A 27975-nucleotide genomic window follows, 5' to 3' on the forward strand; every position below is an offset into this window, starting at 1 on the left:
CTTTGTATGGCCGCCTTGGTGGCTCATGCCTATAATCTCAGCACTTTGGGAGGTCGAGGCGGGCGGATCACTTGAGGTCAGGAGTTCAAGCCCAACCCATCCAACATGGCGAAACCCCATCTCTACTAAAAATACAAAAATTAGCCAGGTGTGGTGGTGTGTGGCCATAATCTCAGCTACTCAGGAGGCCGCGGCACAAGAATTACTTGAACCCGGGAGGCAGAGGTTGTAGTGAGCCGAGATCATGCCACTGCTCTCTAGCCTGGGCAACAGAGCAAGACTCTGTCAAAAAGAAAGACAGAAAAAAAAAGAGAGAAAGAAAGAAAGAAAGAAGGAAAGAAGGAAGGAAGGAAGGAAAGAAAGAAATAACTTTGCAGGTGATAGCAGGGGGAAAGTAGAGAGAAAGAAAGAGAAAGAAAGAAGGAAGGAAGGAAGGACGGAAGGAAGGAAGGAAAAAACTTTGCGGGTGGTAGTGGGGGGATGCAGAATGTGGTATGACAGCCACCTTTAATTATGTGATGAAGATTAGTTCAATAAAAAGACAAAATGTCTAGCCAATGGAGCTGTGAACTTCTCTGTCCTTCTATTGTAGTAAATGACTTCCACACCAAACAGAAAGATGACGTGGATACCTTCGAACTCTTTGATGTGGGACATGTCAAGCAAGGAGTTTTACACCAGCTTTTCTGAAAAGCAAGTACCATGTAAAAATCACCAACGATAAGAACTTTTAGTAGAGGCAGCTCCCAGCGCTGAGGTTTTTTCACCATTATTTTGTATTTTCTGCACTGAAAGCAGAAGAAATCATTCAAAGAAAGACCAAACAAGGATACCAAACAATGTAGCGTTGCTACATGTAGATGAGAAAAGAGGCACAACATGGAGGCAGAACAAACTGACTGAAGTACAGGGAATGAGATGGTTTCTTTCAAATAAGGGTAAAGGGCTGCGCGGCGCGGTGGCTCACGCCTGTAATCCCAGCACTTTGGGAGGCTGAGACGGGCAGATTGCCTGAGCTCGGGAGTTTGAGACCAGCTTGGGTAACATGAAGAAACCCCGTCTCTACTAAAATACAAAAAAATCAGCCGGGCGTGATGGCAGGCGCCTGTAATCTCAGCTACTCAGGAGGCTGGGGAAGGAGAATTGCTTGAACCCGGGAGGGAGAGGTGCAGCGAGCCAAGTTCACACCACCCCACTCCGGACTGGGCAACAAAGAAAAACTCTGTCTCAAAAAACAAAAAACAAGTAAGACTTAGAAACAATAATAAAAGAAGGAAGCTAACTAGGCAGGGCTACATACGAGGACAGTTCCTCCAAGAGGGATTTGCAGCCAGAGGCGGCTTTTCTGCAGCGCTAACGCAGAGCAAGCTTCCAGGCCACTCCATTGCCCCAGTTTCTTCTAAGGCTGTGGTGGAGACCCTAGCAATCTCACATTGTTTGTCTTTAAGAGAGCACCTGACTTGTGTAAGTTTTAGGACTTGCAAAACCTGTTTTCAAGCCTGTAAACCAGTTTACCAGCAAAATAAAACTTAGTATATGCATAAGGTGTTTAAAGATTTTTTTCTAGCATTTAATTTTAGACATGCCCACACACCCAGATTGTAATCAGTTAAATTAATATTATCTTTGAAAACAAAACATACTCTAGGACCAGATTCTTTTCCATATCTAGGCCCTGCTTTGGCATCGAATTTGGGGACCCTGTATTGATCTTAAGTACTAGATATTTTTGTCCACTTGACTTATTTGATAAAAGCAGATCCTCGTGTTAGTCTAGATCAGCAGTATGTAGAAGAAAGACTGTATGAACTATTTAAATCTTAATTACATATTAATGTGGTAAACATGTGTATTATATATGGTTAAACCTGTTCTGCTTCAAGCAACTGCATTGCTTCCCTCTGAGAAGTGATTCCACCTGCTCAGCATTAGTGGCAAACAGAACACAGAAGCACCCCTAAAGAGCTGGGTGTGATGGTACGCACCTGTAATCCCAGCTACTCAGGAGCCTGAAGCGGGAGGATCCCTGAAGGCCAAGGACTTTGTGGCTGTATTGTGTCATGATCGTGCCAGTGAATGAATAGCCACAGCACTCCAGCCTGGGTGACACAGTGAGACCTCATCTCTAATAAGTTTAAAAAAAAAAAAAAAAGGCCTGGGTGTGGTGGCTCACACCTGTAATCCCAGCACTTTGGGAGGCCGAGGCCAGTAGATCACTTGAGCCCAGGAGTTTGAGACCAGCCTGGGCAACCTGGCAAAATCCTTTTTCTACAAAAAATATAAAAATTAGCAGAGTGTGGTGGCACATGCCTGTAGTCCCAGCTATCCGGGAGACTGAGGTGGGAAGATCACATTAGCCTGCTAAAAGAGAGGCTGCAGTGAGCCATGATTGTGCCACTGCACTCCAGCCTGGGTAACAGAGTGAGACCCTGTCTCAAAAACCAAACCAAACAAAACAAACACAAACAGGGAAGAAAAAAAAAACATAAAAAATAATTCAACCTGGCTGGGTGCGGTGGCTCACACCTGTAATCCTAGCACTTTGGGAGGCTGAGGTGGGCAGATCACAAGGTCAGGAGATCGAGACCATCCTGGCTAACACAGTGAAACCCTGTCTTTACTAAAAACACAAAAATTAGCCGGACATGGTGGCAGGCACCTGTAGTTCCAGCTACTCAGGGAGGTTGAGACAGGAGAATGGCCTGAACCCAGGAGGTGGAGCTTGCAATGAGCTGAGATCGCACCACTGCACTCCAGCCTGGGTGACAAAGCGAGACTCCATCTCAAATAAATAAATAAATAAATAAAATAAAAAATAAGGCCGGGTGCAGTGGCTCATGCCTGTAACCCCAGCACTTTGGGAGGCTGAGGCGGGTGGATCTCGAGGTCAGGAGATCAAGACCATCCTGGCTAACACGGTGAAACCCCATCTCTACTAAAAATACAAAAAATTAGCTGGGCGCAGTGGTGAGCACCTGTAGTCCCAGCTACTCAGGAGGCTGAGGCAGGAGAACGGTGTGAACCCAGGAGGTGGAGCTTGCAGTGAGCCGAGATCGTGCCACTGCACTCCAGCCTGGGCAACAGAGCAAGACTCCATCTCAAAAAAAAAAAATAAAAAAAAAAAAACAATAATTCAACCTAAGGCTGATCTTTTTTTAAGTTTCTAAGTAGGAGAGAAAGATGCAACAGCTAAATAAATTTTTGACTCCTCTTGAGTCACATTTTTATAGGAACTCCTCTGTTTATTATTAAGCATGTGACTTTACAAATTATCACACAGCCTGAAAATGTAAGCAAAAAGAATGGCAAGCCATGGATACATTTTCATGTGTCCATTGAGGGCTGTATCAGACTAGTATTTTCTGATATTTAGTGGGGAGCTGGTTAGCATGATGTGATCAGGAGACCATATACTTCTAAGTCAGTAAAACCAAGATTCAGTTTCCTTCTCTGCTAGTACTGGTTTTGGCTATTGACAAGTTATTTAACCTCTTTGAGACTCAGTTTCCTCACCTGTAAAATGGGGTTAATACACATTTTACAAATCTTACCTGTGTCTCTTTCATTTTCAATCTTTTCCCTTCCACCGGTGCCTCCTCATCACTGACAAACAGGAACAGCAACAAAGTTCTCCACCCGTATCCTACAACAGCTACTCTCCTAGTTTTTGCTCTTTCAACAGGGAACATCTGAGAAGAGACAAGACTGTACTTGTTAGCTCTCCTTCCTCCAAGCCACTTAAACCTTTACATCCTGCAAATAGCTTTTACTCTTTCAAAGAAATGACCAATGACAAAGTTCAATGATCTCCAAGTTCAGTGGTTCTTTCTTAGTCCTCATCCTATTTGGCCTTTTCTAGTTTTCGACTATGCTGTGGTGACAAATAGTGGTTGAATAGAACAGTAATATATCCCTCTGGGTTATTTCTACTTCTCTTGTTGCATTGCCTGTTGGCTAGCTCATACATTTAACTAACAGCCTTTTGGAAGGTAACTCCCAAAATTCTAATTCTGACATTTCACATCTCCACCTTCCTCTCATCCCCATAATCTTCTTGTTTTCCCTATTTCTGCCAATGGCATCATCATCACCATATTCTCCCAGGTCCATGTTCAGAGGTTAAAGTTCTCTTTATCCCTCCTTCCTTCTCCTTGACTCTATTCCACTGACTCTCCTATTCAGTGACTGGCCAAGACCATAGACTTTACCTTTTACAACCATCTCCTTTCTAATTCCACCCCATCTCCCTTAGTTCTGCCCACATTTTCTCTTTCCGCAAGATCACAGTGGGCTCCTAGCTGCCTCCTGGACTCCAGGCTCTGCCGCATCCCTCATGTAGCTCTCACACTCGTTTTTTGCCTAAAAGCCAACTCTAATTATTTCTTGCCCAAAGGTTTCTATGGCTCCTCAGTATCTTTTCTGTAAACCCACCAACCATCCTGCCTTAATTATGTATTACAAACCCTAGGTTCCAGTTAAGTGAAATATGACTGGCATATTCTCCTCCATCATGTTTTTCCAGTGCTATGCCTTTGCTTGCATTGTTCCTTCCATGCTTCTTGTCCTCTCCTGAGACTGCATGAGCACATCCTGTACATATTCCCAGGAAACCTCAGATATCCTCTCCTCTATGATCCTTTCCTGGTGTCCTCACACAGCTGTAACCAACTTCCTCTGCTCTTCCTAAAACACTTCACTTCTCTTAAGCCATTTATGACTTTCCACCTACCGCTATGCTTATGCACACCCAGGTTTTCGCTTCTCTGACAGATTGTAAAGCTCACTTAGTTCTGTGTTCAGTCAGCAAATATTTTTTGAACGCCTATTAAGCACAACCACTATGCTAGATTGTGGAGGTACAGACACGAACAGACATGGTTCTTCCCCTCAAGGGACTCGTGTTATAATTAAGGAAACTGAAAGGAAAATAAACAACTAATGCTTAGTTTACACATAGTATGACAGAGGTGTGTACATACAGAATGTCAGGGGGAGCAAAAAGAAGGTGCACCAAACTCAGCTTCGAAGAAGAAAGGGAGGAGCAGAAAACCTCCATGAACAGGTGACACTTGAACCAAGTCTTAAATACTGAGTCGGCTGTGGATGAGGGGGAAAGGCAATCTGGGTAGAAGGAAGGAGATATTTAAAGGCGATCAGCTATAAGCCAAGGCATAGAATTGATTCATACTTATTTCCCATACAACAAGGGTTCTAACACATATTAAATCAGGGCCATTCCATTATAAAGTATTCACCATTCTGATTTGCAATGAAAACAACAACAAGGCAATGTATTAACTTGGCCAAAAAGTTATGTTATCCAATTTTAAATTTTTTTTTTTTTTTTGAGATGGAGTTTAGCTCTGCTGCCCAGGCTGGAGTGCAGTGGTGGGATCTTGGCTCATTGCAGGCCCCACCTCCCGGGTTCACGCCATTCTCCTGCCTCAGCCTCCCGAGTAACTGGTACTACAGGCACCTGCCACCACACCGGGCTAATTTTTTTGTATTTTTTTTTTTTTAGTAGAGACGGGTTTCACTGTGTTAGCCAGGATGGTCTGGATCTCCTGACCTTGTGATCCGCCTGCCTTGGCCTCCCAAAGTGCTGGAATAACAGGTGTGAACCACCGCCCCCACCTCAATTTTTAAATTTCAAAAGATGACTATCCTGACTTTGTTGTTAAACGTTGTTTCTTTAGTGATATGGTGGTGATAATACAGTTGCATTTTAATTTAATGCATTTATTTGGAAAACAAAACAAAACATAACAACTGGTAACTTAAAATTAGTTATTCCACTTAAAAAGTGTTTTTCCCAGTCCACGATATTCGAGAATTAAGTAACCACTCTGCCAGAGCAGCAGTTCTCATGAATATTAGTGGGTTAGAATGATCTAGAGAGCTTTAAAAATGTATACCGATTTCTTTCTTTCTTTCTTTTTTTGAGACAGAGTTTTGCTCTGTCACCCAGGGTGGAGTGCAATGGCACGATCTCAGCTCACTGTAACCTCCGCCTCCCAGGTTCAAGCAATTCTCCTGCCTCAACTTCCTGAGTAGCTTGGGATACAGGCGCCCACCGCCACGCCTGGCTAATTTTCCTATTTTTAGTAGTAGCTGTTGGCCAGACTGGTCTTGAACACCTGACCTCAGGTAATCCACCCGCCTCGGCCTCCCAAAGTGCTGGCATTACAGGCATAAGCCACTGGGCCTGGTGGAAAAATGTATACCAATTTCTTTAGGTCACTCTAGCATTAAGAGATTTAGAATTTCTGACATTGGGTTTTAAAATGTGCCTTTTAAAAATAAACTCCTGGCTGGGCACGGTGGCTCATGCCTCTAATCCCAATACTTTTGGGAGGCCAAGGCAAGAGGATCACTTGAGCTCAGAAGTTTGACATCAGCTTGGGCAACACAGTGTTAAAAAAAAAAAATAGCTGGGTGTGGTGGTGCCTGTGGCTGGAGAATTGCTTGATCCCAGGAGGTCAAAGCTTCAGTGAGCTGTGATTATGCCGCTGCACTCCAGCTTGGGCGACAGGGTGAGACTGTTTCAAAAATAAAATAAAATAAAAATACACTTCTTAGTTGATTTTGAAAAGCATCCTGATTTGGGAGCAATTATCCTAGCCAAGTGTACCTAGCCTGAATAGGTATTGGATAAACAAGTATCAAATTAATGAGAGGTCTCTGCTCAGGTTAAGTATACATTTAGGAAAATCAGCTTTGTTTTTTTCCAACAAGGAAATGCGCACATCTTAAGTGTGCATAGAAGAGAGTTAGGAGAAAGTCTGATTCTTAAGAAAGTAGAAGAAACATGAGGTTATTTTATTTTACTTTATTTTTATTTTTTTGAGATGGAGTCTTGCTCTGCTACCCAGGCTGGAGTGCAGTGGCACAATCTCGGCTCACTGCAACTTACGCCTCCCGGGCTCAAGCGATTCTCCTGCCTCAGCCTCCCAAGTAGCTGGGACTACAGGTGCCTGCCACCATGCCCAGCTTTTTTTTTTTTTTAATTTTAATTTTGTATTTTTAGTAGAGACGGGGTTTCACCATGCTGGCCAGGCTGGTCTGGAACTCCTGACTTCAGGTGCTCCACCCACCTTGGCCTCCCAAAGTGCTAGGATTACAGGCATGAGCCACCGCACCCAGCCAGGAGGTTATTTTAGGGTCTTTTGCTTTTATGCCCAAAAGATAATAAAATGAAAACATACTACTCATAAGCCTTGGTTACTGACATGTGCGTATCTGGGATGAAAAATTATTGAGAATTGCAAGACCAGGTATGCTCCTGTCCGTGTCATTTAGTAAGAAGACAGTAACATTTTAAAGTACAGAATGTTGATGAATGGGGCTATCAGCTCTTAGTAACGATCCTTCCATAACTTGAAAATGCAAATAAACTTCTTTCTTTTTTTTTTTTTTTTTTTTTTTTTTTTGGAGACGGAGTCTTGCTCTGTCACCCAGGCTGGAGTGCAGTGGCCGGATCTCAGCTCACTGCAAGTTCCGCCTCCCGGGTTTACGCCATTCTCCTGCCTCAGCCTCCCGAGTAGCTGGGACTACAGGCGCCCGCCACCTCGCCCGGCTATTTTTTTGTATTTTTTAGTAGAGACGGGGTTTCACCGTGTTAGCCGGGATCGTCTCTCGATCTCCTGACCTCGTGATCCGCCCGTCTCGGCCTCCCAAAGTGCTGGGATTACAGGCTTGAGAAATAAACTTCTTTCAAGACCTAAGTTTAGATTGAAGACCCTCTAAATCATGTTCCTGTATATCCTTGTACTATCCCACGATATTAGAGCTCAGTCTTGAAGATATAGTCTCCAAAGCATGAATATCCAGGCCACTGCTCTGAACTCAGATATCTCACTTGCTTTTCCCTGAGTTCAAGGCCCTGATTTTGTAGGTGAGGTAATAGGCCCCAGAAGGGCTACATGTCCTACAGGGTAAACAACAGAATGAGGATTTAGGTAGTCACTTCATACTTTTCCCACATACTTGTAGATGAACCTGCACTTGGTAATACATCGCTTTACCCTCCTACCCCTTACATGTAAGTCACTTCATGCTTTCAACTATTGTACATTCATTTTAAGTTCAATCACACAAAGTGGTGAAGTGAGACAGGTTTTAATATTCGCATTTGACAGAGGAGAAAAGAGAATCCCAAGTGATGGAGGAACTTGCCCGTGATTATGCGGCTGTGTCAGTCAGCTCCGGCTGCTGCAACAAAATAACATAGGCTGTGGGGCTTCAACAACAGGAATTTATTTTTCAGAGTTCTTGAAGCCTGGGAAGTCCAAGCTCAAGATGCCACTTTGGCCCCTCAGTGATGGACCTCTTCCTGGTTTGCAGATGGTGGCCTTCTTGCTGTGTTCGCACATGGAGGAGGGAGGTGGGGGCTGAGGTTGGGGGTAGGGGACAGAGAGTGTGAGAGAAAAGCAAGCTCTCTGGTGTCTCTTCTAATAAAGGCACTAATCCCATCATGACCTACTACCTCCATGACCTCATCCAAACCTGATTACCTCCCAGAGGCCCCATTTACAAATAGCCATCACACTAGGGTTCAGCGCTTCGGCACACACTTTAGGGGTGGGGACAAAATTCGGTCCATAGCAAGAGCCAAATTCATGCCAGTTCCAGAATTAGTATCAGCACCCAAGATAATTGGGTTCAATAACACCGGGCAAACATTTATCGAGGCCTGCACTGTGAGGGGCACTGCAGCATGACACACCCGAGTCTTGTCAGTGGCCTGAGAGAGGTATGGAAATAACCAGGGAGCAAGTGCCACAGTGGGAAACATCCCTCTGAGCAATCAGAAGCGATGATATTACAGCCGACTGAGCCGAGGAACAGTGAAAATGCTTCCAACAGGTAGATGTTGGGGAGAGGACATTGCAGGCGCAGGAACAGTGTTAAGAAGGGCTGTGAAATGGAAAGGTGTCTTCTTGGAGGAATCGGGCAGAGCCAGTTGACCCACAGGGAACTGTGCATGTAGGGGAGTGGTGCAAAGTAAGGCTGGAAAATCCCGGGTTCTTCTTACAGCCGCACTCGTCTACTCCGCGGACAGTCTCCTCCTTTCTATTGTCAGCGTCCTGGGGGTAGGGGTTGCGTTATGTATTTAGTTGAACCAGGAGGGACTAGTCCAGGCCTCTCAGAAGGCAGTACCTAACTCACTGGCTACTGAAAGGAAACAAGGCCAGCGGAGCCCTGGCGGTGGCGAGGCTGTGCCAATTGCTAAATGGGCCAGCAGGACATTTTTCTCTAGTGAAGTGGAAATGCCGCGGAGCAAGAAGGCAGAAAAGCAGGTCTCCCGCTAGTGCGCCTCAACCGAAGAAGCAGCGTGATCTCTCCTAAAACACACGAGGAAGGGGGCCTGGGCTGTGAGGCCGGCGTGGTTCTTGCACCCCTGGTCTCTATCCCTGCCTGGGCGGCCGCTGGGAAGGAAGGGTCGGGAAGAGGCCTAAGGATCAGAGGCCGAGCATGCGGAGCGCGGCCGGGGTGAGGCGAGGACCCGGCGGAGAGGCCTGGGCGGAGCAGCGCGGGAGAGGCGCGCCCTGAGTACGGCTCGGGGGAGGAGGGTGGCTGCCTCCTGTGGTCCTCCCCCTGCCTCGGGGGACGGTCCTTGGCAAACCGTCCCGGACTCCTAATTCATCCTGTTTTTAATAAAACCATTTCCAGAATCAAAAAGAGGGCGTACCCAATGGAGTCTGAAGAATGCCCAGCAGGGGCAGGGTAGCGGGCCGTGCCCGTATCGGGAGGCTGAAGGCTGACGGACCAGCGTAGCAGGGACAGATAACCGCGCCGGGGGTGGCGGAGGACACAGCCAGCCCCGCGCCGCAGAGCTGCGGCCCCCGACCCGCCGCGCGCACGCCCCCGCGCCTGGCGGCCACAGGGTCCGGAGCGGGGGCGGGGCTGTCCGCGGCCGGAGGCGGGGCCGGGCGGGGGCGCGCGGTTGGACCGGGCGGGAGGAGCAGGCTCTTCCATCCCCTGATTGGGTCTGGACCGCACGGCGGGGCGGGGTCTTGAGAGGTTCTGCGGGCCGGCATTGGGAGCCGCAGAAGGAGGGCGTGGTAATGTGAAGTCAGTTCCGGTCGGTGTAAAACCCCCTGGGCGGCGGCGAACTGGCTTCAGATGCTTCTGGGTCGCGGTGTGCTGGGCGCGCAGTCGGTGTGTGTGAGCTTGAGAGCCGCGCACTAGAGCTACCCGGCGAGGGATGGCGGCCACCGGGACAGCGGCCGCCGCAGCCACGGGCAGGCTCCTGCTTCTGCTGCTGGTGGGGCTCACGGCGCCCGCCTCGGCGCTGGCCGGCTACATCGAGGTGGGGACCGGGCGAACGCCGGAGGAGCGCGGCCTGCGGGCGAGCAGCGGGGTCCGCTGCAGGGCGGGCCGGGGGTGCGGCGCGGGGGATCCGGCGCTGCGGCGGGTCTGGCGCGCCCTCCCCCGCCCGTCCCTGCTTGGCGCAGTGCTTAGCGTTGGAGGTCGGGCTGCCTCAGCCGCCGCAGAGGCCAAATGAAAGGCGTCGGGGATACTGGGGGCGGCGGGCCGCCTCGGCCTCCCCAGCCCTCAACCCACCCCCGGCGCCGCCACCTCCTCCGGGGACCCCGCGCCCCCGGGCGCCCGCCCCGCCCTCCCGCGGGACAATGCGAGCATCGACCAGGGCGCTTCTCTCCCGCCGGAGTCCGCAGCTCGTCTCTCTCCGGGGGCGACCCCGCGCACCCCGTTAAGCTCCCTCACGCGGTGCCGGGACCTCGGCTCCGGGCCTCCCACCTGCGGGCTTCGCCTTTGTTGCCAGGTGGACGCGGCCCCGGCCTTCGCGCGCGGCGGGGATGCTGCGAGCCCCGGGGGAGCTCCCGCGCCAGGCCGGCCGCTGCTCCCTCCGCCGCCCGGGGCCGGGGCGCGGACGCGCATTTTTAAGTGGCGCTGTTTGCCTGCGTCCGTAGACCGAGGAAACCCGCTCTGTGTGCGTTGACCGCTTTCGTGAGGGTTTCAGTGAGTAGGGAAGGTGCCCGCGAATGCGTGTAAAGTCTTGGAAAAACCGTCCTCTGTCGGTGTCAGAATTCCAGCGGTGGTGTGCTTCGAGGTCGCCCCCTGAGCATCCCCGCTGCGAGAAAGGCGAAGCGGCTGGGCCGGGGGCGGCCACGGCGCGGGCCGGAGCGGGCAGCCTTGGAGGAGCCCTGCTGTGGCCGAGGGAGACGGCGGGCTTGATCTTTTACTTCCCTTCTCGAAGTAGTGCTTGAACTGCTGGACTGGAATGTGTAGTTCTGGTGTCGTTTATTTCTTCTCCCTCTTCGCTCTTTTAAAAATTACAATTGGTTTCTGCCTACTTAGCTAATTTCAGAGAGACCTGAAGACTGGATTTGATTAGGCATTAATTGGGAGCTTTCTTTTAAAGACGTCAGGTTTAGAATATGTTTACTTCTACAGAATGTTCAAGTATTTCCACGGGTAAAAATAAATCTAGTAAAAAGCCTCTCTGATGGAACGGCTTAAAACCTTTGTATTCATCCTGTTTAAAGCTTTGTGACTGTGAGCGTAAGAAAGGAGTTCAGCTTTAAGGAGAAATAGTTAACGTTTATCTGCAGAGGATTTTGGATTGCGATTGTTTCAGTGTCCACACAGTGGTCAGAGTTTATCTGTGATCCTTGATATGATGTCGCATGAAAACAGCTAGGTGAGTGAGATGGGGAGAAGAAATAAAGGGTTTTGTATGGAAGATGGGACTTCACTAGTGAGTCGGATGTCAGAAACCATCGTTCACACTCGCACCCCGCTTCCCATTGGTATGAGTAATTTCAGGCATTAGTGAATTCACAGTAAAGGACTCCGCAGTTTTAAAGAATTCGTTAATACTTGTGCAGCGAGAAAAAATAATAACAGAATTCGTTGTGTATTAAATTTGATTGTTAGTCACAGCGTTGTTCACTTGAAAAGTATGACTGAAGAAAGGAATTAAACATTTCTGAAAAATGGTTTTATGGTACCTCCTGTTCTTTGGAGCTGTATTTTTGCTCACACTTACTAAATGATCTTTCAAGGGGCCTTTTGTCAAGCTATCAGAATTTTATTCACATGAATATAATTTGATTTTGTTTATTTGCTGTCAGGCAAGGGACTGTTGAAGCTTAATTTAGATGAGAATGGCCTAAATCAGGATGTCTTTGGGAAGGCCCTGATTGAGATTAGCCAAAGGGATTCTGGCCAAATCCCTGATCAAGTTGCTTGGCACAGAATTATTGATTGGCAAATCTTTAGTGTTGCTTGGTGTTCACTGAATTAATCTCTTACACCTGTTTAAAAAAAAAACACCTCTGGACTCAGGGTCACTTCCTCTCTTAAATCCGACACAAGTTCTCGCGCGTGCATGCTCCCATTTCTGACTGAGACAGTGTTGTGCTGAGACCCCGCATACTATGCAGTAGATGACTAGGCTCTTGAGAGCCGGAACTTGAGTGTGTTCTGCCACATTTGAAAGAAAGAAGGCCATTTGATTGCCAATTTTCAGGAAACTTAAATCCAGATTAAAGGATGACAACTGAGGCAGAGTAGAGAAGGCTTTGTGTTGGTATTTCTGACAGGTGGTATGGGAGATGTCTAATTGCACCTTGGAGAGAAACCTTGGTGTGCTTCTGATAGGAATATCGTCTTTTTGGTTTTTTTTTTTTTTTTTTGAGACGGAGTCTCGCTCTGTCCCAGGCTGGAGTGCAATGGTGGGATCTCGGCTCCCAGCAACTTCCGCCTTCCGGATTCAAGCGATTCTCCTGCCTCAGCCTCCCAGGTAGCTGGGATTACAGGCGCCCGCCACCACGCCCAGCTAATTTTTGTATTTTTGGTAGAGACAGGCTTTCACCATGTTGGCCAGGCTGGTCTGGAACACCTGATCTCAGGTGATGTGCCTGCCTCGGCCTCCCAAATTGCTGGGATTACAGGCGTGAGCTACGGCACCCTGCCCATTATTTTTATCATAACTACGTTTTAAAAATCTTTTGATAAATACTATAAACTTAAATTTTATCAGTTAATTCCTCCTTTTGTAGAGGGAATTTGTTTTACTATCTAAAGCCGAACTTTCCTAGGGTGTAGCCACAAGCCACATGTGGTTATTGAGCCTGTAGGGTGACTAGTGTGACTGAGGAGTGAATTTTTCATTTTATTTAATTTTAATTAATTTAAGTTTACATTTAAAAACTGATTCAGTGGTTGGAAAACTTTTAACTGAAATAATTTTGTTATGCGAATCTACTTTTAAACTGTACATTTTATGAAATCTAAATGTAGATCAAGATGAAAATTTAGCTTCTTAATTGAGATGTACTGGAAGTATAAAATACACACCAGATTTCGAAGATTTAGTAGAAAAATTAAAATCTCAATTTTTGTATTGATTAAATTGAAACAATACTTTAGACATGGGCTAAACAAAACATTAAAATTAATTTCACCTGTTTCTTTTAACGCTAATATGGTTCCTAGAAAATTTAATACTATGTATGTGGCTCACATTGTATTTCCGTTAGATGGTGCTGATTTAAAATTTTGCTTAAAGTTGGTCCTGCATATGTTTTTATTAGCACAATTTTTAAAATATATTTTTCCAAATAAAGTCTTGCTAGAAGTTGGCCCAACATGATCTTAAGTATTTTTGTTAGAACAATTTTGAATGTGTTGATTTTTAAACTTTTTCAATTAAAAATGTTTTACTTAGAAATAACTTTAATCACCAGGCACGGTGGCCCACGCCTGTAATCACAACACTTTTGGGAGGCCAAGGCGGGTGGATCACAAGGTCAGGAGATCAAGACCATCCTGGCTAACACGGTGAAACCCTGTCTCTACTAAAAATACAAACATTAGCCGGGCGTGGTGGCGGGTGCCTGTAGTGCCAGCTACTCGGGAGGAGAATGGTGTGAACTCAGGAGGCGGAGCTTGCGGTCAGGTGAGATCACGCCACTGCACTCCCGCCTGGGTGTGGTGGCGCGTGCCTGTAATCCCAGCCACTCAGGAGGCTGAGGCAGGAGAATCGCTTTAACCCTGGAGGTGGAGATTACAGTGAGCCAAGATCGCGCCACTGCACTCCAACCTGGGTGACAGAGCAAGACTGTCTCAAATCTTATTAAAAAATGCAAAAATTGTACAATTTTCATACTCTTTACTCAGATTCACGAATTGTTAACATTTTTTCTAGTCAGCATTTGCTTTATCTATTATTGCATTTTTGGCCAAATTATTTGAGAGTAAGGTGCATACATCATCCCCTTTACCCCGGAGAACTTCAGTATATATTTTCTAAGAGCCAAAGACATAAGTCTTAGTACAGTCATCAACCTAATGAAATTTAACATTGATACAATACTTGGATATTATTTGTTGTCGGTTTTCTAGTTTGTTGACCCAATCATGTTCTTTATAGAATTTGAAAACATGTTTTTTGTTGTTGTTGTTTTGTTTTTCTTTTTTGAGGCTGGAGTGCACTGGCGCGGTCTCAGTTCACTGTGATCTCTGCTTTTTGGGTTCGAATGACTCTCCTGCCTCAGCCTCCCGAGTAGCTGGGACTACAGGAGCCCACCACCATGCCCGGCTCATTTTTGTATTTTTAGTAGAGACGGGTTTTCACCATGTTGACCAGGCTGGTCCCAAACTTCTGACTTTGTGATTCGCCTGTCTTGGCCTTCCAAAGTGCTGGGATTACAGGTGTGAGCCTCCGCACCTGGCCCCTTTCAAGATTGTTTAATTAATGAATTCTATTTACCCTTACTAAATTCTCAGGCTTTTGGATTTTCTTTCTAAAATAACAGAAGAATTCTATAGGTGGTACATATTCATTGTAAGAAATTTAAAAGTACAGATGAAGAATAAGAAATGAAAAATGACCTAAAATCATATTACCCAGGGAAACCTTACTGTAATGTTGTATACCCTTCTATTAATAGATATATCGTGTACATAAATTTTATAAAAATGGCCACTGCATATTGAAGCCAGCACCTAACAATTACTATTTCGAATTATGCTAACATGAACTACTCAAAGAAAATAATGTTTTCTGTGTGACAGAAAGTAAGGGTAAATCTTTGTACAGTAATTGTAGTTTCCATGGAGGGGCTAGTTGAGAGAGGATTCTAAATTGCCTATAATTCAATTTTCATGGGTTGGTTTTTAGAGAGATAAACTAGATTATCTTGAAACTTAATTAAATTTAGTGTATTGTACGTTGATTTATGGCCTAAGATGGAAGGTGGACTATGTAGGCACATTCAAGTAGAAGTGAGTTTCAGTCCTTTGTGTCAAGTACAAGTAATAATTGCTTTTGCTGAGGGAATTTTTCTTACGTAAGCATCGTGAAGTCTTTACTTTTATTTTTTATTTTTTGAGATGGTCTCACTGTTAACTGAGGCTGGAGTGCAGTGGCACAGCCATGGCTCACTGCGGCCTCAAACTCCTGGGCTCGAGTGATCCTCCTGCCTCAGCCTCCCGAGTAACTAGGAGTACAGTGCATACCACTACACTTGGCTAAGATATTTTTTTCAAAATGCCGTCTTTTGAAACATAACTGTAATCTATTTGTTTAAAGATGAAGATTAGAAAATCAGCTGACTTTTCATTTGTAATTCATCCTACTAGTATTTATTAAACCCCTTTTACATGGTTCTGTGCTAGGTGCTAAACAGTGCAGTAGTAAAAACAAATGTGGATAGTGCTTTTTCCTTTGCAAAATGCACTTGTGTATGATTTCTAGGCCCTAACCCCAGAGATTGTCATTGAGTACCTTTGGGATGCTCAGTTTCAAAAGCTCCCTGGATGATTCTAATGTACAAGGAGAGAAAAACAAAACAAACTCTTTGGGTAAATTATCTACATAAGTCCCTGACAGTCTAGTGAATTCGGTATTCTTATCCCTACCTAAAAAGGGAGTCGGTAGAGGCCAAGGGTTGAACATCACACAGCTTGACTAGGGGAAGGAGTCTGCCCTTCCTATTTAAGCCTATTGCTCTGTCCTGTCAGCATGGTTCACGTTTGCCTTTTGGGTGTGGATTTCTTTTTACTCATGTCTACCTGTCTTTTGCATAACCAAAACCTGGCATGAGTGTTTCCCTTAAAAGAAACTAATTTCATACAAGTTCTGATATGTTATGAATCAGTGTAAACCATATGGTTAACAGTGACCCTTTGAAGTATGTAATTACAGGGGACTTTGCTGTTTTACATTTTCCATTGATTTTTCTTTCTTTTGCATCATTCAAATGATATTCACTGATTTTTAAAAACTTTTTGGTCCTTTTTGTTTGTTTGTTTTGAGACAGTCTCACTCTGTCATCCAGGCTGGAGTGCACTGGTGCCATCTTGGCTCACTGCAACTTCCGCCTCCTGGGTTCAAGCGATTCTCGTGCCTCAGCCTCCTGAGAAGCTGGGATTACAGGTGTGTGCCCCCATGCCCGGCTAATTTTTATATTTTTAGTAGAGACAGGGTTTCACCATGTTGGCCAGGCTCGTCTCGAACTCCTGACCTCAAGTGATGCAGCTGCCTCAGCCTCCCAAAGTGCTGGGATTACAGGCATGAGCCACTGCAGGCCCAGCTCTTTTGTGTCTTTTTATATTATGTTCAAGTTCTCTTTTTTTAGTAGTAAACTGCGTCATTTTTGTATTCTGACCTACAATTTTAAGAAAAGAAATTATGACTCCCTGTAGAGATTTTTATCAAAATCAAGGTGTGGGATTATTTGGAAGAGAGAAGGCTGCCAGCACCAGATACTCAGTGGCCAGTGACCAGTGTGATGGGGGTAAGATTGTGGTCCAGAAAAATATTACTTAGTGTGTGGAGTTGGGGCACTTACAGGTTGCTTAATTGAGCTGTCCCCACCCCCTTTCTACCCTGCCTTCCTTGGGTGCACTCCCCTAGTGGTTGTGGAATTGCTGCTGCAACACCAGGGACATGCTCTGATACGATAATGTCCAGAGGAGGAAGAGATCGTCTCTTCCTGTATGTGTCTCCTTTTAAGAGTGAATAAACCTTTCTCAAAGCCCACCAGCATAGGACCCCTCAGGTGTCACTGGACGGAAGTGTATCAGATGCTTCTAGCCAAAGTAGGCCTTGGCAAGGGGAATGGTATTGCCTCCACAAGCTTAGACTTCTCAGGGTCTGCTTTCTGAAGCGTGTGGCCAGGAGGAGGAGGGTGCAGCCTCCAATCAGGTTGGGCTTATCAGATGGTGATACCTCTTAACAACAACAACAACAAAAAGTTGGGCTTGGTTAGAAAAGAAAGATGTGGATGTTGGTGAGAATCCAGTGTCTGCTATAGGGGCATTCCCTGTCTGGGAAGTTATGTAGCTGGGGTGGCTGGAAGAGAAGGAAGTAATGTCTTCTGAAGAAATAACCTGTGGGTTAAGTTAGCTGGCAAAATGGAGACGTCTGAGACATCACAGTGCATTTGTTAGATCTGGGATAATGCTATCATTTTAAAGGGATAATGCTATCCAGGACAGATTGACTAGAATGGGCCGGGCGCGGTGGCTCAAGCCTGTAATCCCAGCACTTTGGGAGGCCGAGATGGGCGGATCACGAGGTCAGGAGATCGAGACCATCCTGGCTAACACGGTGAAACCCCGTCTCTACTAAAAAAATACAAAAAACTAGCTGGGCGAGGTGGCGGGCGCCTGTAGTCCCAGCTACTCGGGAGGCTGAGGCAGGAGAATGGTGTAAACCCAGGAGGCGGAGCTTGCAGTGAGCTGAGATCCGGCCACTGTACTCCAGTCTGGGCGACAGAGCGAGACTCCGTCTCAAAAAAAAAAAAAAAAAAAAAAAAAAAAAAAAGAATGACTAGAATGGTGAAGAATGTGAAAAATTTGACGTAAAACGTGAATGGACTGTGAGGGAGGTATTTCGCCTAGATAAGAAAATGTGAGATTAGTGGTGGTAGTAAAGATCGTTAGTATATTCACATATTTTATGCTTGTCTCTGGAAGGCTAAACATGTAACTTGCTTAGGCTGAAGCAGGATTTTTACCCGGAGGGGTGAGCTATTAGAGCTTTTATTTTACTCCCTTTAGTTACGAGCATTCCCCACATAGGTTAGTTAAACATGTAAAAAAGACCCTATGTCCAGGCCCCAGTTTTGTTGAATCTTAACATTTCTCGTGTATGTTTTAGCCTTAAAAAAAAAAACCCACTGGATACAGAAATATAACATTACCAATAAAAGCCTCATTTGAACTTTCAAGAAGTAACTCTTGAGGTAGGAGTTTACATTTCCATTCATGTTTTCATTACATTTGCTTAGGCTGTTGTTAGAGTTGTAACACACATTTATCAACACATAGTGTTAATTATTTGTGCATACTGTGATGATTTTAGAAGGTAAGGATGTCAAGCTATTTGAACTGAAAGTAAAGATAGCCCCTTACTCAGGAAAGTGCCAGCCACCCTTGCTGCTTCTACCCAGTATTGAAAGCCCTTGAGTATTTTTGAGCTTTTCAAAATTTAAAAGTACACAAAAGAAAAAAAAAAATCTCAGTTTGTTTTGTAAATGAAACACTTGTGTAACTACCACTGAGGTCAAGAAATAAAACACTGCCAGTATCTCCTTTGCTTCCTCGCTTAGCAGTTAACTGCTCCTCTGACTTTATGGTAATCACTTTTTGTATTTCCTTATAGTATTACCTCCCATGCATTCATCTGTAAACACTGTAGTTCAGTTTTCCTTTTCTTCTTTTTTTTAGCTTCATATAAGTGGAATCATTCAGTATATATTTTTATGCATTTGGTCTCTTTCACTATACACATTTTTGACAGCCACGTGTATTGAGTGTAGCTGTGGCTCACTCATTTCCGTTGCTGCATGGTACTCCGTTATATGAATAAACCTCGGTTTGTTCTGCTGTTGATGCAATGTTTGAGTCGTTTCCAGTTTGAGATTATTAAGATAATGCTGTTCTCTCTGTGGTTTGCTTTTTCACTCTCTTAATGATGTCTTTTGAAGAAGTTCTTAATTTTAATGTCTAATCTTTTAGTTTCTTCTTTCTTTCTTTTTTTTTGTTTATTATGGTAGGTGCTTTTTGTATATCCCATTTGAGAAGTCTTTTCCTACCCTGAGGATATAACGATAGTCTCCTATATCGTCAATGAGGAACTTTATTGATTTGCCTTTCACATTTGGAGCAATAATTCACCTGGATTTTTGTGTAGATGTGAAGTTAGGGACCATTTCATTTCTGTTTATGGATACTGGCCTGCACCATTTATTGTCAAGTCATCCTTTCCCTTCTGCTTGGCTCTTTCACCCTTGTAATCAAGTATCTCCCTATGTGTGAATCTGTTCCTGGGTTCTCCCTTCTATTCCATTGATCTCTTTGTTTGTCCTTGCACCAACTCCACATTGTTTTAATTATTGTATAATAACATTTTATATTTACTAGATCAAGCTCTTCTACCTTGCTTGTCTTGAATAGCATCTTAGCTCTTCCCTTAACCCTTTTCTTTTCACATAAATTTGCCACATTTTACCAAAACAGCTTCTTGTTAGGATTTTGGTTTTGCTTTGGGTCTATAGTTTAGTTGGGGGAAAACTGACATTTTTCAAGTACCGAGTTTTCCAATCCAGGAACATGGCATGTATTTTATTTATTTATTTATTTATTTATTTATTTTTGAGACAGGGTCTTGCTCTGTCGCCCAGGCTGGAGTACGGTGGTATAGTCTTTGCTCACTGCAACCTTTTGTCTCCCGGGTTCAAGTGATTCTTCTGCCTCAGCCTTCTGAGTAGCTGGGATTACAGGTACCTACCACCATGCCTGGCTAATTTTTGTATTTATAGTAGAGAGGGCATTTCACCATGTTGGTCAGGCTGGTCTCAAACTCCTGACCTCAAATGATCCTCCTGCCTTGGCCTCCCAAAGTGCTGGGATTACAGGCGTGAGCCGCTGTGCCGGCCCATGACATGTATTTTATTTAGGCCCTCTATAATTCTCCATTCAATGTTTGGTAGCTTTCTGCATAGAGATCTTGTATATCTTTTGTTAGATTTATTCACAGGTGTTTGATCTTTTTTATGCTATTATAAATGGCATCTTTAAGATTTTTTGTTGTTGGTTTGTGTGGTTGTGGAAAATGCAATTGATATTTTTCAGATTGACCTTGTATCCAGTAACCTTGCTAAACTTGTATACTAATTATAATAGTTTATCTGTAACTTTGAATTTTTCTGAGTATATTCTGTGAATTGTAACAGTTCTATTTCTTTCCATTCAATCCTTATAACTTTTATTTCTTTTTCTTGCTTTGCTGCCCCATTTAAAATGTTCAGATGGAAATGATAGTAGCTAGTATCTTAGTCTGACTTCTCTCAGAGGGAAACTGTTTTTACAATTTATATGATACTTGTAGTTTTTTTATAGATACCAGACCCTTTATCAGATAAGGAAGAGTTTATATTCTAAGTTTGCCAAAGATTCTTGTCATGAATGAATGTTGAGTTTTTTTCAAACATCTTTTTTTGACAAGTATACGATGATCATATGAATTTAATTCTGATAGTGCAGTGTGTAAGAAACTTTGCATTCCTGAAATGAACCAGACTTGGTTTATTTTCTGGATTTGGTTTGCAAAAATTTTGTTTGGGAGTTTTGCTTCCTTACTAATAAGTGAGTTTGACCTGTAATTTTTCTGTTTTTGTAATATACTTGTCAAGTTCTGATTTCAAAGTTAATAGCCTCGTAAGTTTTGGGGGGAGGTAGCATTGCCTTTATTACTATTATTATTTTTTGAGACAGAATCTTACCCTGTTGCCCAGGCTGGAGTGCAGTGGTGTGGTCTTGGCTCAACCTTTGCCTCCTGGGTTCAGGTGCCTCCTGCCTCAGCCTCCTGAGTAGCTGGGATTACAGGTGCCAGCCACCATGTCTGGCTAATTTTTGTATTTTTAGTTGAGATGGGGTTTCACCATGTTGGCCAGGCTGGTCTTAAACTCCTGACCTCAAGTGATCCACCCACCTCGGCCTCCCAAAGTGCTAGGATTACAGGCATGAGCCACTATGCCTGACCAGACATCTTATTTATACAGGTGCTTACAGATTGATTAATTTGAGGTCTAGGCTAATGTGTGTTCCAGAGAAAAGTTTTCATTCTACCTGGAGCCTGAGGACACTAGCAATCCAGGATCTTACTGTAAGTTCCTGGACTGTGACGACCATAAACTGAACTCTATAGAGTCCTGTCAGTTTCTGATTTATCTTTCTAGATTCATACGCTTTGAGCTACAAACTCCAAACCTTTAAGTTCTCCAAGTTATTACGAAAAATTTAGAAAATACAGTTTTGGCCAAAACAAAAAACAAACCCCCAAAAAACAAAACTGCAGTTTACCCTTCAGATAAAAAACTTTTGTTTTTCTGGTTTTGTTTTCTGTGCATCTTCACTTCTCTGAGTAGATTTCCCCTTATGTGTGTATAACCCATTTTTTTCTTTGTTTAACATACTGAACAATTTCCGGGCCATTACATATTTTATGACGTGTATAGCTTTTTTGGGCATCACCCTTCATGGTTTGGGGCTTTCGAACACCCTGCAGTTTGAAATGTACAGCATTCATCCCTCTAAATAGCTGTTCATACTGTGAATTTGGATTCGAGTAAACTATTATATGAATATTTTGAGTTATTGCATAGGGATGTTGCCTACTAGCCAGTGGTTGGATATTTGCAATAGTATTGAACTGTTACTTGAATATTTTACTGCATTTTGCCCTCATTTTATAAGAGTGATAAAAAGGAGGGAAAAATATTTATTTTATTGATAAGCACATGGTGGTAATTGGTGCTTTTTTGGTGTTTTTCTAGGTAGTTTCTTTGAACTTACGTAAATACTCAGTGGGCTCAATTATGTGAAAGAAATTAAGGAATGCCTATAAAATGCTGGAAATAAATTTTCAAGGGCGTTTTTCCCCCTAAAACACTGGAAGTAATTGGAATCTGATAAATTACTAGCTTGCTGGTAGCAGAATCCCCAAATAACATGCATATGTTTGGAACTTGTTCATGTTTACAGAAATATACCTTATGTGAAAGTAGAGGACTGCCTATTTTGTAATTTATTTGATTCTTTTATAACTGAACATGTAAGTTTCTCATTTTTCTCTAATGTAAACAGCATGCTGTGGATATCTTTTTAAAAAAATCATTGTAGCTATATCTCATTGGCATTTAAAAGAACCTCTAGAAAGGACTTGATCGAAAGTGGAAGACTGTGGTCATTGGTTCATTTGAGGCTCTTCATAGTCATCATTATTAGCAAACATTTATGAAATTGCTATATGCAGGGCATTGTGACAGAACAAATAACACCATAGCTGAAGGCACTATATGGTTCCTAAGATGATATAATAACTAGAAGAAACTTTTTCTGTTGGAGAAATGGTAGTCAGCACTTTTTCCGTCTTCTCATACAGATTTTATTAATTTAGCCTTTTAATATTTATTACTCAAAACCTCATTTTTTTGTTTGTTTTTGAGACAGAGTTTTGCTCTTGTCGACCAGGCTGGAGTGCAGTGGCACGATTTTGGCTCACTGCAACCTCTGCCTCTCAGGTTCAAGTGATTCTCCTGCCTCAGCCTCCTGAGCAGCTGGGCTTACAGGTGCCAGCCATCATGCCAAGCTGATTTTTGTATTTTTAGTAGAGACGGGGTTTCACCTTGTTGGCCAGTCTGATCTTGAACTCTTGACCTCAGGTGATCCACCCGCCTCAGCCTCCCAAAGTGCTGGGATTACAGGCATGAGCCACCTCATCTGGCCTCAGTTTTTTATTTAATTTTCTGACTCTGTGCTTGTGCTTCTAATACTTTAACACTGATTTTCTGGTTCTCAATAAGGAAAGCACGCTTGATCTGGTCACAAACAAACACAAAACAAATGGAACCACCGTAGGCCCCGATGCCACGTGTTTTGTTTTGGATAACCTCATAGGAACTCCCGGTCTCCCAGCATGAAGCCCTCTAAGTCAGCCTGGGCACACGCCACTGCAGGTGTTGGTGCATTCGGGACACCTAGTTTTGTTAGAGGCTGTATCGTAGGAAAGCCTGTGACAGTGTGTCGGACTCATTGCCTATAGACAGCATCCCCAGAAAGAGGTGGTGGAAGCTTTTCATATACAGATTTTTAAAATCTAGCTTATCTGTTTTCTTACTGATTTATAGTGTTTCCTTCCAGATGTTTTACACTTGTCAGCCACAAAACGTAAGCATTTTCTAAATTGAATACCCTAAAGTCCACAAATCTTTTTGTGTGTCTGGTAAAATACACATAAAATGTATTAACCATTAAAACTTTTCTTTTTGAGACATGGTCTCACTCTGTTGCCCAGGCCAGAGTGCAGTGGCGCAGTCATAGCTCGCTAGAGCTTCGACCTCCTTGGCTCAAATGACTCCCGCCTCAGCCTCCCAAGTAGTTGGGACCACATTTTTTTTGTGGAGATGGGGACTTGCTCTGTTGCCCAAGCTGGACCTGAACTCCTGGCCTCAAGCAGTCCTGCCTTGGCCTCCCCAAGTGCTGTGATTACAGGTGTGGGCCACCAAGCCCTGCCTTAAAACATTTTTTGTGGTAAGAACACTTAACATGAGATCTGCTCTTAAATTTTTAAGTGCACAATGCAGTATTGTTAACTGTAGATAAAACGTTATACAGCAAATCTCTAGAACTTATGCATCTTGCAAAATGGAAACTTTATACCTGTTGGACAGCAACTGTTTTTTCCTCCCTTCAGCCCGTGTTAGTGACAGTTCTGTGAATTTGATTATTTTAGATATCCCATATAAGTGGAATCATGCAGTACTTGTCTTTTTGTGACTTGTTTATTTTACTTAGCATAATGTCCTCCAGGCTCATCCATGTTGTTGAATGTGGCAGGATTTAATTTTGTTTTTTAAGGCTGAACAATATTCCATTTTATGTGTATATCACATTTTCCTTATCCATTCATCTCTCAGTGGACATTTAGGTTGTTTCCGTGTCTTGGCTATTGTCAGTAATTCTGCAGTGAACTTGGGAATGCATCTGTCTGTCTGGGATAATGATTTTAATTTTTTTGGCAGTATACCCAGATGTGAGATAGATGGATCATATGGTAATTCTACTTTTAATTTCTTAAGAACCTTCATACTGTTTTCCATAGCTGCTGCACCATTTTTTCACTAGCAGCATATAAGAGTTCCGATTTCTCCACATCCTTCCAAATACTTATTTTTATAAATACATAGCCATTTTAACAGGTGTGAGGGGATGTTTTAATTTGCATTTCTTGGGTAATTGGTGGTATTGAGCATCTTTTCGTGTACCTCTTGGTCATTTATATGTCTTCTTGGAGAAATGTTTATTCAAGCCCTTTGCTTGTTTTCTAAATCAGGCTTTTGGGTTTTTTTTGCCTTTGAGTTTTCTGAGTTCCTTATATATTTTGCATATTAATTCTTTATCAGATAGAGGGTTTGCAAATATATTCTCCCATTCTGTAGGTTGCCTTTTTACTTTATTGTTTCTTTTGCCAAAGTTTTGTATAAGCTTTTTAGTTTGACGTAGTCCCATTTGTCTAATTTTACTTTTTTTATTACCATTTTATTTTTTATTTTATTTATTTATTTTTGAGATGGAGTCTCACTCTGTCACCCAGGTTGGAGTGCAGTGGCATAATCATGGCTCACTGCAACCTTGACCTCCAAGGCTCAAGCAGTCCTCTCACCTCAGCCTCCAGAGTAGCTGGGACCACAGGTGTGTGCCACCATGTCTGGCTAATTAATTTTTTTGGTATGTGTGTATAGATACTGGTTTTGCCATGTTTCCCAAACTGGTTTTGAACTCCTGGGCTCAAGCGATACCTCTGCCTCGGCCTCCCACAATGCTGGGAGTACAGACGTGAGCCACCGTGCCTGGCCATTTGTTGAAAATTTTATTATGAAACAAGATTGAAGTTTTAAAAATGTTTTTTCTGCATCTTTTGAGGGGATCATATGATTTTTGTCCTTCATTCTGTTAATGTGTGATATGCCACATTTTTTGGCATGTATATGTTGAACCGTTCTTGCATCTCAGGGATAAATCCCACTTGATCAGGTGTATGATCTTATTAATGTGTTGTCTGATTCCATTTGCTCCTATTTTATTGAGAACCGTTGCATCTGTGATCATCGAGGATATTGATCTATAGTTTTCTTTTTTTTGTAGTGTCTTAGTCCTATTTTGTTATTAGGGTATTAGGGTAATGCTGGCTTCATAAGATGAGTGGAAATTAAACACACCCTTGTTAAACAACATTCTTAACCGTTGAGCCAAAGAAGAAATCAAATGGGAAATTAGAAAATGTTTTGAACAAATGAAAACACAATATACCAAAACCCCTGGGATGCAGCAAAAGCAGCACTGAGAGGGAAGTTAATAGCAGTAAATGCCTACGTTAAAAAATAAGAAAGATCTCAAACAGCCTAACTGTACCCCTCAAACTAGAAAAAGAATAAGCTAATCCCAAAGTGAGCAGAAGGAAGAAAATAATTTGCAGCAGAATAAATGAAAGCAGAGTAGGAAAAAAAATAGAAAAAATCAAAGTAAAAGTTGGGTTTTTGAAAAGATAAGTAAAATTGACAAACCCTTGGCCAGACTAAGAAATAACAGAAGACACAAAATCAGATATGAAAGAGGAGACATTACAACTGATACCACGTAAAAAGTATCATGAGAGTACTATGAACAGTTGTATGCCAAAAAATTGGATAACCTAGAAGAAATTGATAAATTTCTAAAAACGTACAAACTACCAAGACTGAATCATGAAGAAATAGAAAACTTGAGCAGACCAATAACAAATAAGAAGATTGAGTCAGTAATCAAAAACCTCACAACAGGCTGAGTGCAGTGGCTTATGCCTGTAATCCCAGCTCTTTGGGACGCCGAGGTGGGTTGATCACCTGAGGTCAGGAGTTTGAGACCAGCCTGGCCAACGTGGTGAAACCCCGTCTCTACTAAAAATACAAAAAAATTAGCCAGGCGTGGTGGTACGTGCATGTAATCCCAGCTACTTGGGAGGCTGAGGCAGGAGAATCGCTTGAACCTGGGAAGCAGAGGTTGCAGTGAGCTGAGATGGTGCCACTGAACTCCAGTCTGGGCAACAGAGCAAGACTCCATCTCAAAAAAAAAACCAAAAAAAGAAAAAAAAACTTCCAACTAAGGAAAGCTCAGGATCAGAAGACTTCACAGGAGAATTCTAAACATTAAAGAAGAATTAACACCATTCCTTCTCATAGTCTTCCAAAATATTGAAGCGGGAACACTTTCATTTTAACTATTTTTAAGTGTACAATTCGGTGGCATTAAGGACATCCACCGTGTTGTGCAACCATCTCCGCTGTCCATTTCTAGTACTTTTTCCTCCAAACAGAAACCCTGTACCCATTAGACACTAACTTTCTATTCCCCTCGATCCCCCAGCTCCTGGTAATCTCTCTATGAATTTGCCTATTCTAGGGCTCAAGTAAGTGAAATCATAAAATATGTCCTTTTGAGTTTGGTGTATTTTCTTTAGTATAATATTTTCAAAGCTCATGCATCAGAATTTCATTCCTTTTCGAGACTGAGTAATATTCCATTGTGCATATATACCATATTTTGTTCATTCATCTGTTAATGGACACTTGGGGATGTTTCTACCTTTTGGCTACTGCAAACAATGCTGCTATGAAAATTGGTGTAGATGTAGATGTGGGAGTCCCTGCTTTCAGTTCTTTCGGATATTTACTAAGAAGTGAAACTGCTGGATCATATAGTAATTCTGTGTTTAAATTTTTGAGAAATTGCCACACTGTTTTCCACAGTGACTGTACTGTTCTACAGTCCCACTGACAGTGGACAAGAGTTCCAATTTCTCTACATCCTTGCCAACAGTTATTTTCCTTTTTCAAGTAATAGCCATCCTAATGGGTGTGGAGCAGTATTTTTGCATTTCTCTAATAACTAGTGATGTTGAGTATCTTTTCATGTTGACCATTTGTGTATCTTCTTCGGAAAAATGTCTATTCAAGTCCTCTCCCCATTTTCAAATTAGATGGTTTTGTTGCTATTGTTGAGTTGTCAGAGTTCTTTATATATTTTGGATGTTAATTAGATATGTGATTTGTAGATATTTTCTCTCATTCTGCAGTTTGTGTTTTCACTCTCAGTGGTGTCCTTTGATGCACAAAAGTTTAACTTTGATGAATTCCAGTTTATTTTTTGTTGCTTGTAGTTTTGGTGTCATTTTTAAGAAATCATTGTGAAATGTAATGTTATGAAGCTTTTCTCCTAAGTCGTCTTCTAAGAGTTTTATAGTTTTAGCTCTTAAGCTTAGGTCTTCTATCCATTTTGAGTTCAAAAAAAATTTTTTTTTTAATACTGTAAGTTCTAGGGTACATGGAGTTCAGTTTTGTATATGGTTTAAGGTAAGGGTCCAGCTTCACTCTTCTGCAAGTTGCTATCCAGTCACAACATTTGTTGCATCCCCATTGAATTGTCCTGGCAGACCAATTGACCATGTAGGTAAGGGTTTATTTCGGGGCTCTCTAGTCCAAATGTCTGTCTTTATGTCAGTATCACACTGCTTGATTAGTGTAGCTTCGTAGTAAGTTTTGAAATCAGGAAGTGTCTTTGTTATTTCTCAAGACTGTGAGATTTAAGATGGATTTTTTTGTTTCTGTAAAAAAAACAAAACAATGCTGTTGGGACATGAAGTGTTGCATTGAATCTGTAGATCGTTTTAGGTAGTCTTGTCATCTTAACAATATTGTCTTCTAACCCTCAAATGCCATAGAGCTTTAAAGTTAATTACTGTAAGTTTGTAATGAACAGAATACAATTAATTTAAGTTTACACTATGGCTTTTAAGTGTAAGGTGTTTGCATTTTATTATTTTAGAGTAACTGTCATCAGCGTCCTCACTGTGATACCTAGTACGTAAAGTTGAGATTGAAGACCTGCAGCCTGCAGGCA

General features: G+C 42.9%; 1 protein-coding gene across 4 annotated transcripts in view; it reads left to right on the forward strand.

Annotated features, from left to right (window-relative positions):
- The window catches only part of APLP2 (amyloid beta precursor like protein 2), a 726249-nt gene that overhangs the window by 644129 nt on the left and 54145 nt on the right, over positions 1-27975 (forward strand). For 3 of the 4 annotated variants that reach the window (XM_050755956.1, XM_050755957.1, XM_050755958.1), the window contains exon 1: positions 10083-10312. In XM_050755956.1, the coding sequence (XP_050611913.1) occupies positions 10208-10312 (105 nt within the window). In that variant the 5' untranslated portion in view covers positions 10083-10207. Of the gene's footprint in view, positions 1-10082; positions 10313-27975 lie in introns of those variants that run through there. The other variant, XM_050755954.1, reaches the window with a different exon arrangement.

This window comes from Macaca thibetana, chromosome 14 (genome assembly GCF_024542745.1).
Source record: "Macaca thibetana thibetana isolate TM-01 chromosome 14, ASM2454274v1, whole genome shotgun sequence".
Lineage (NCBI taxonomy): Eukaryota > Metazoa > Chordata > Mammalia > Primates > Cercopithecidae > Macaca > Macaca thibetana.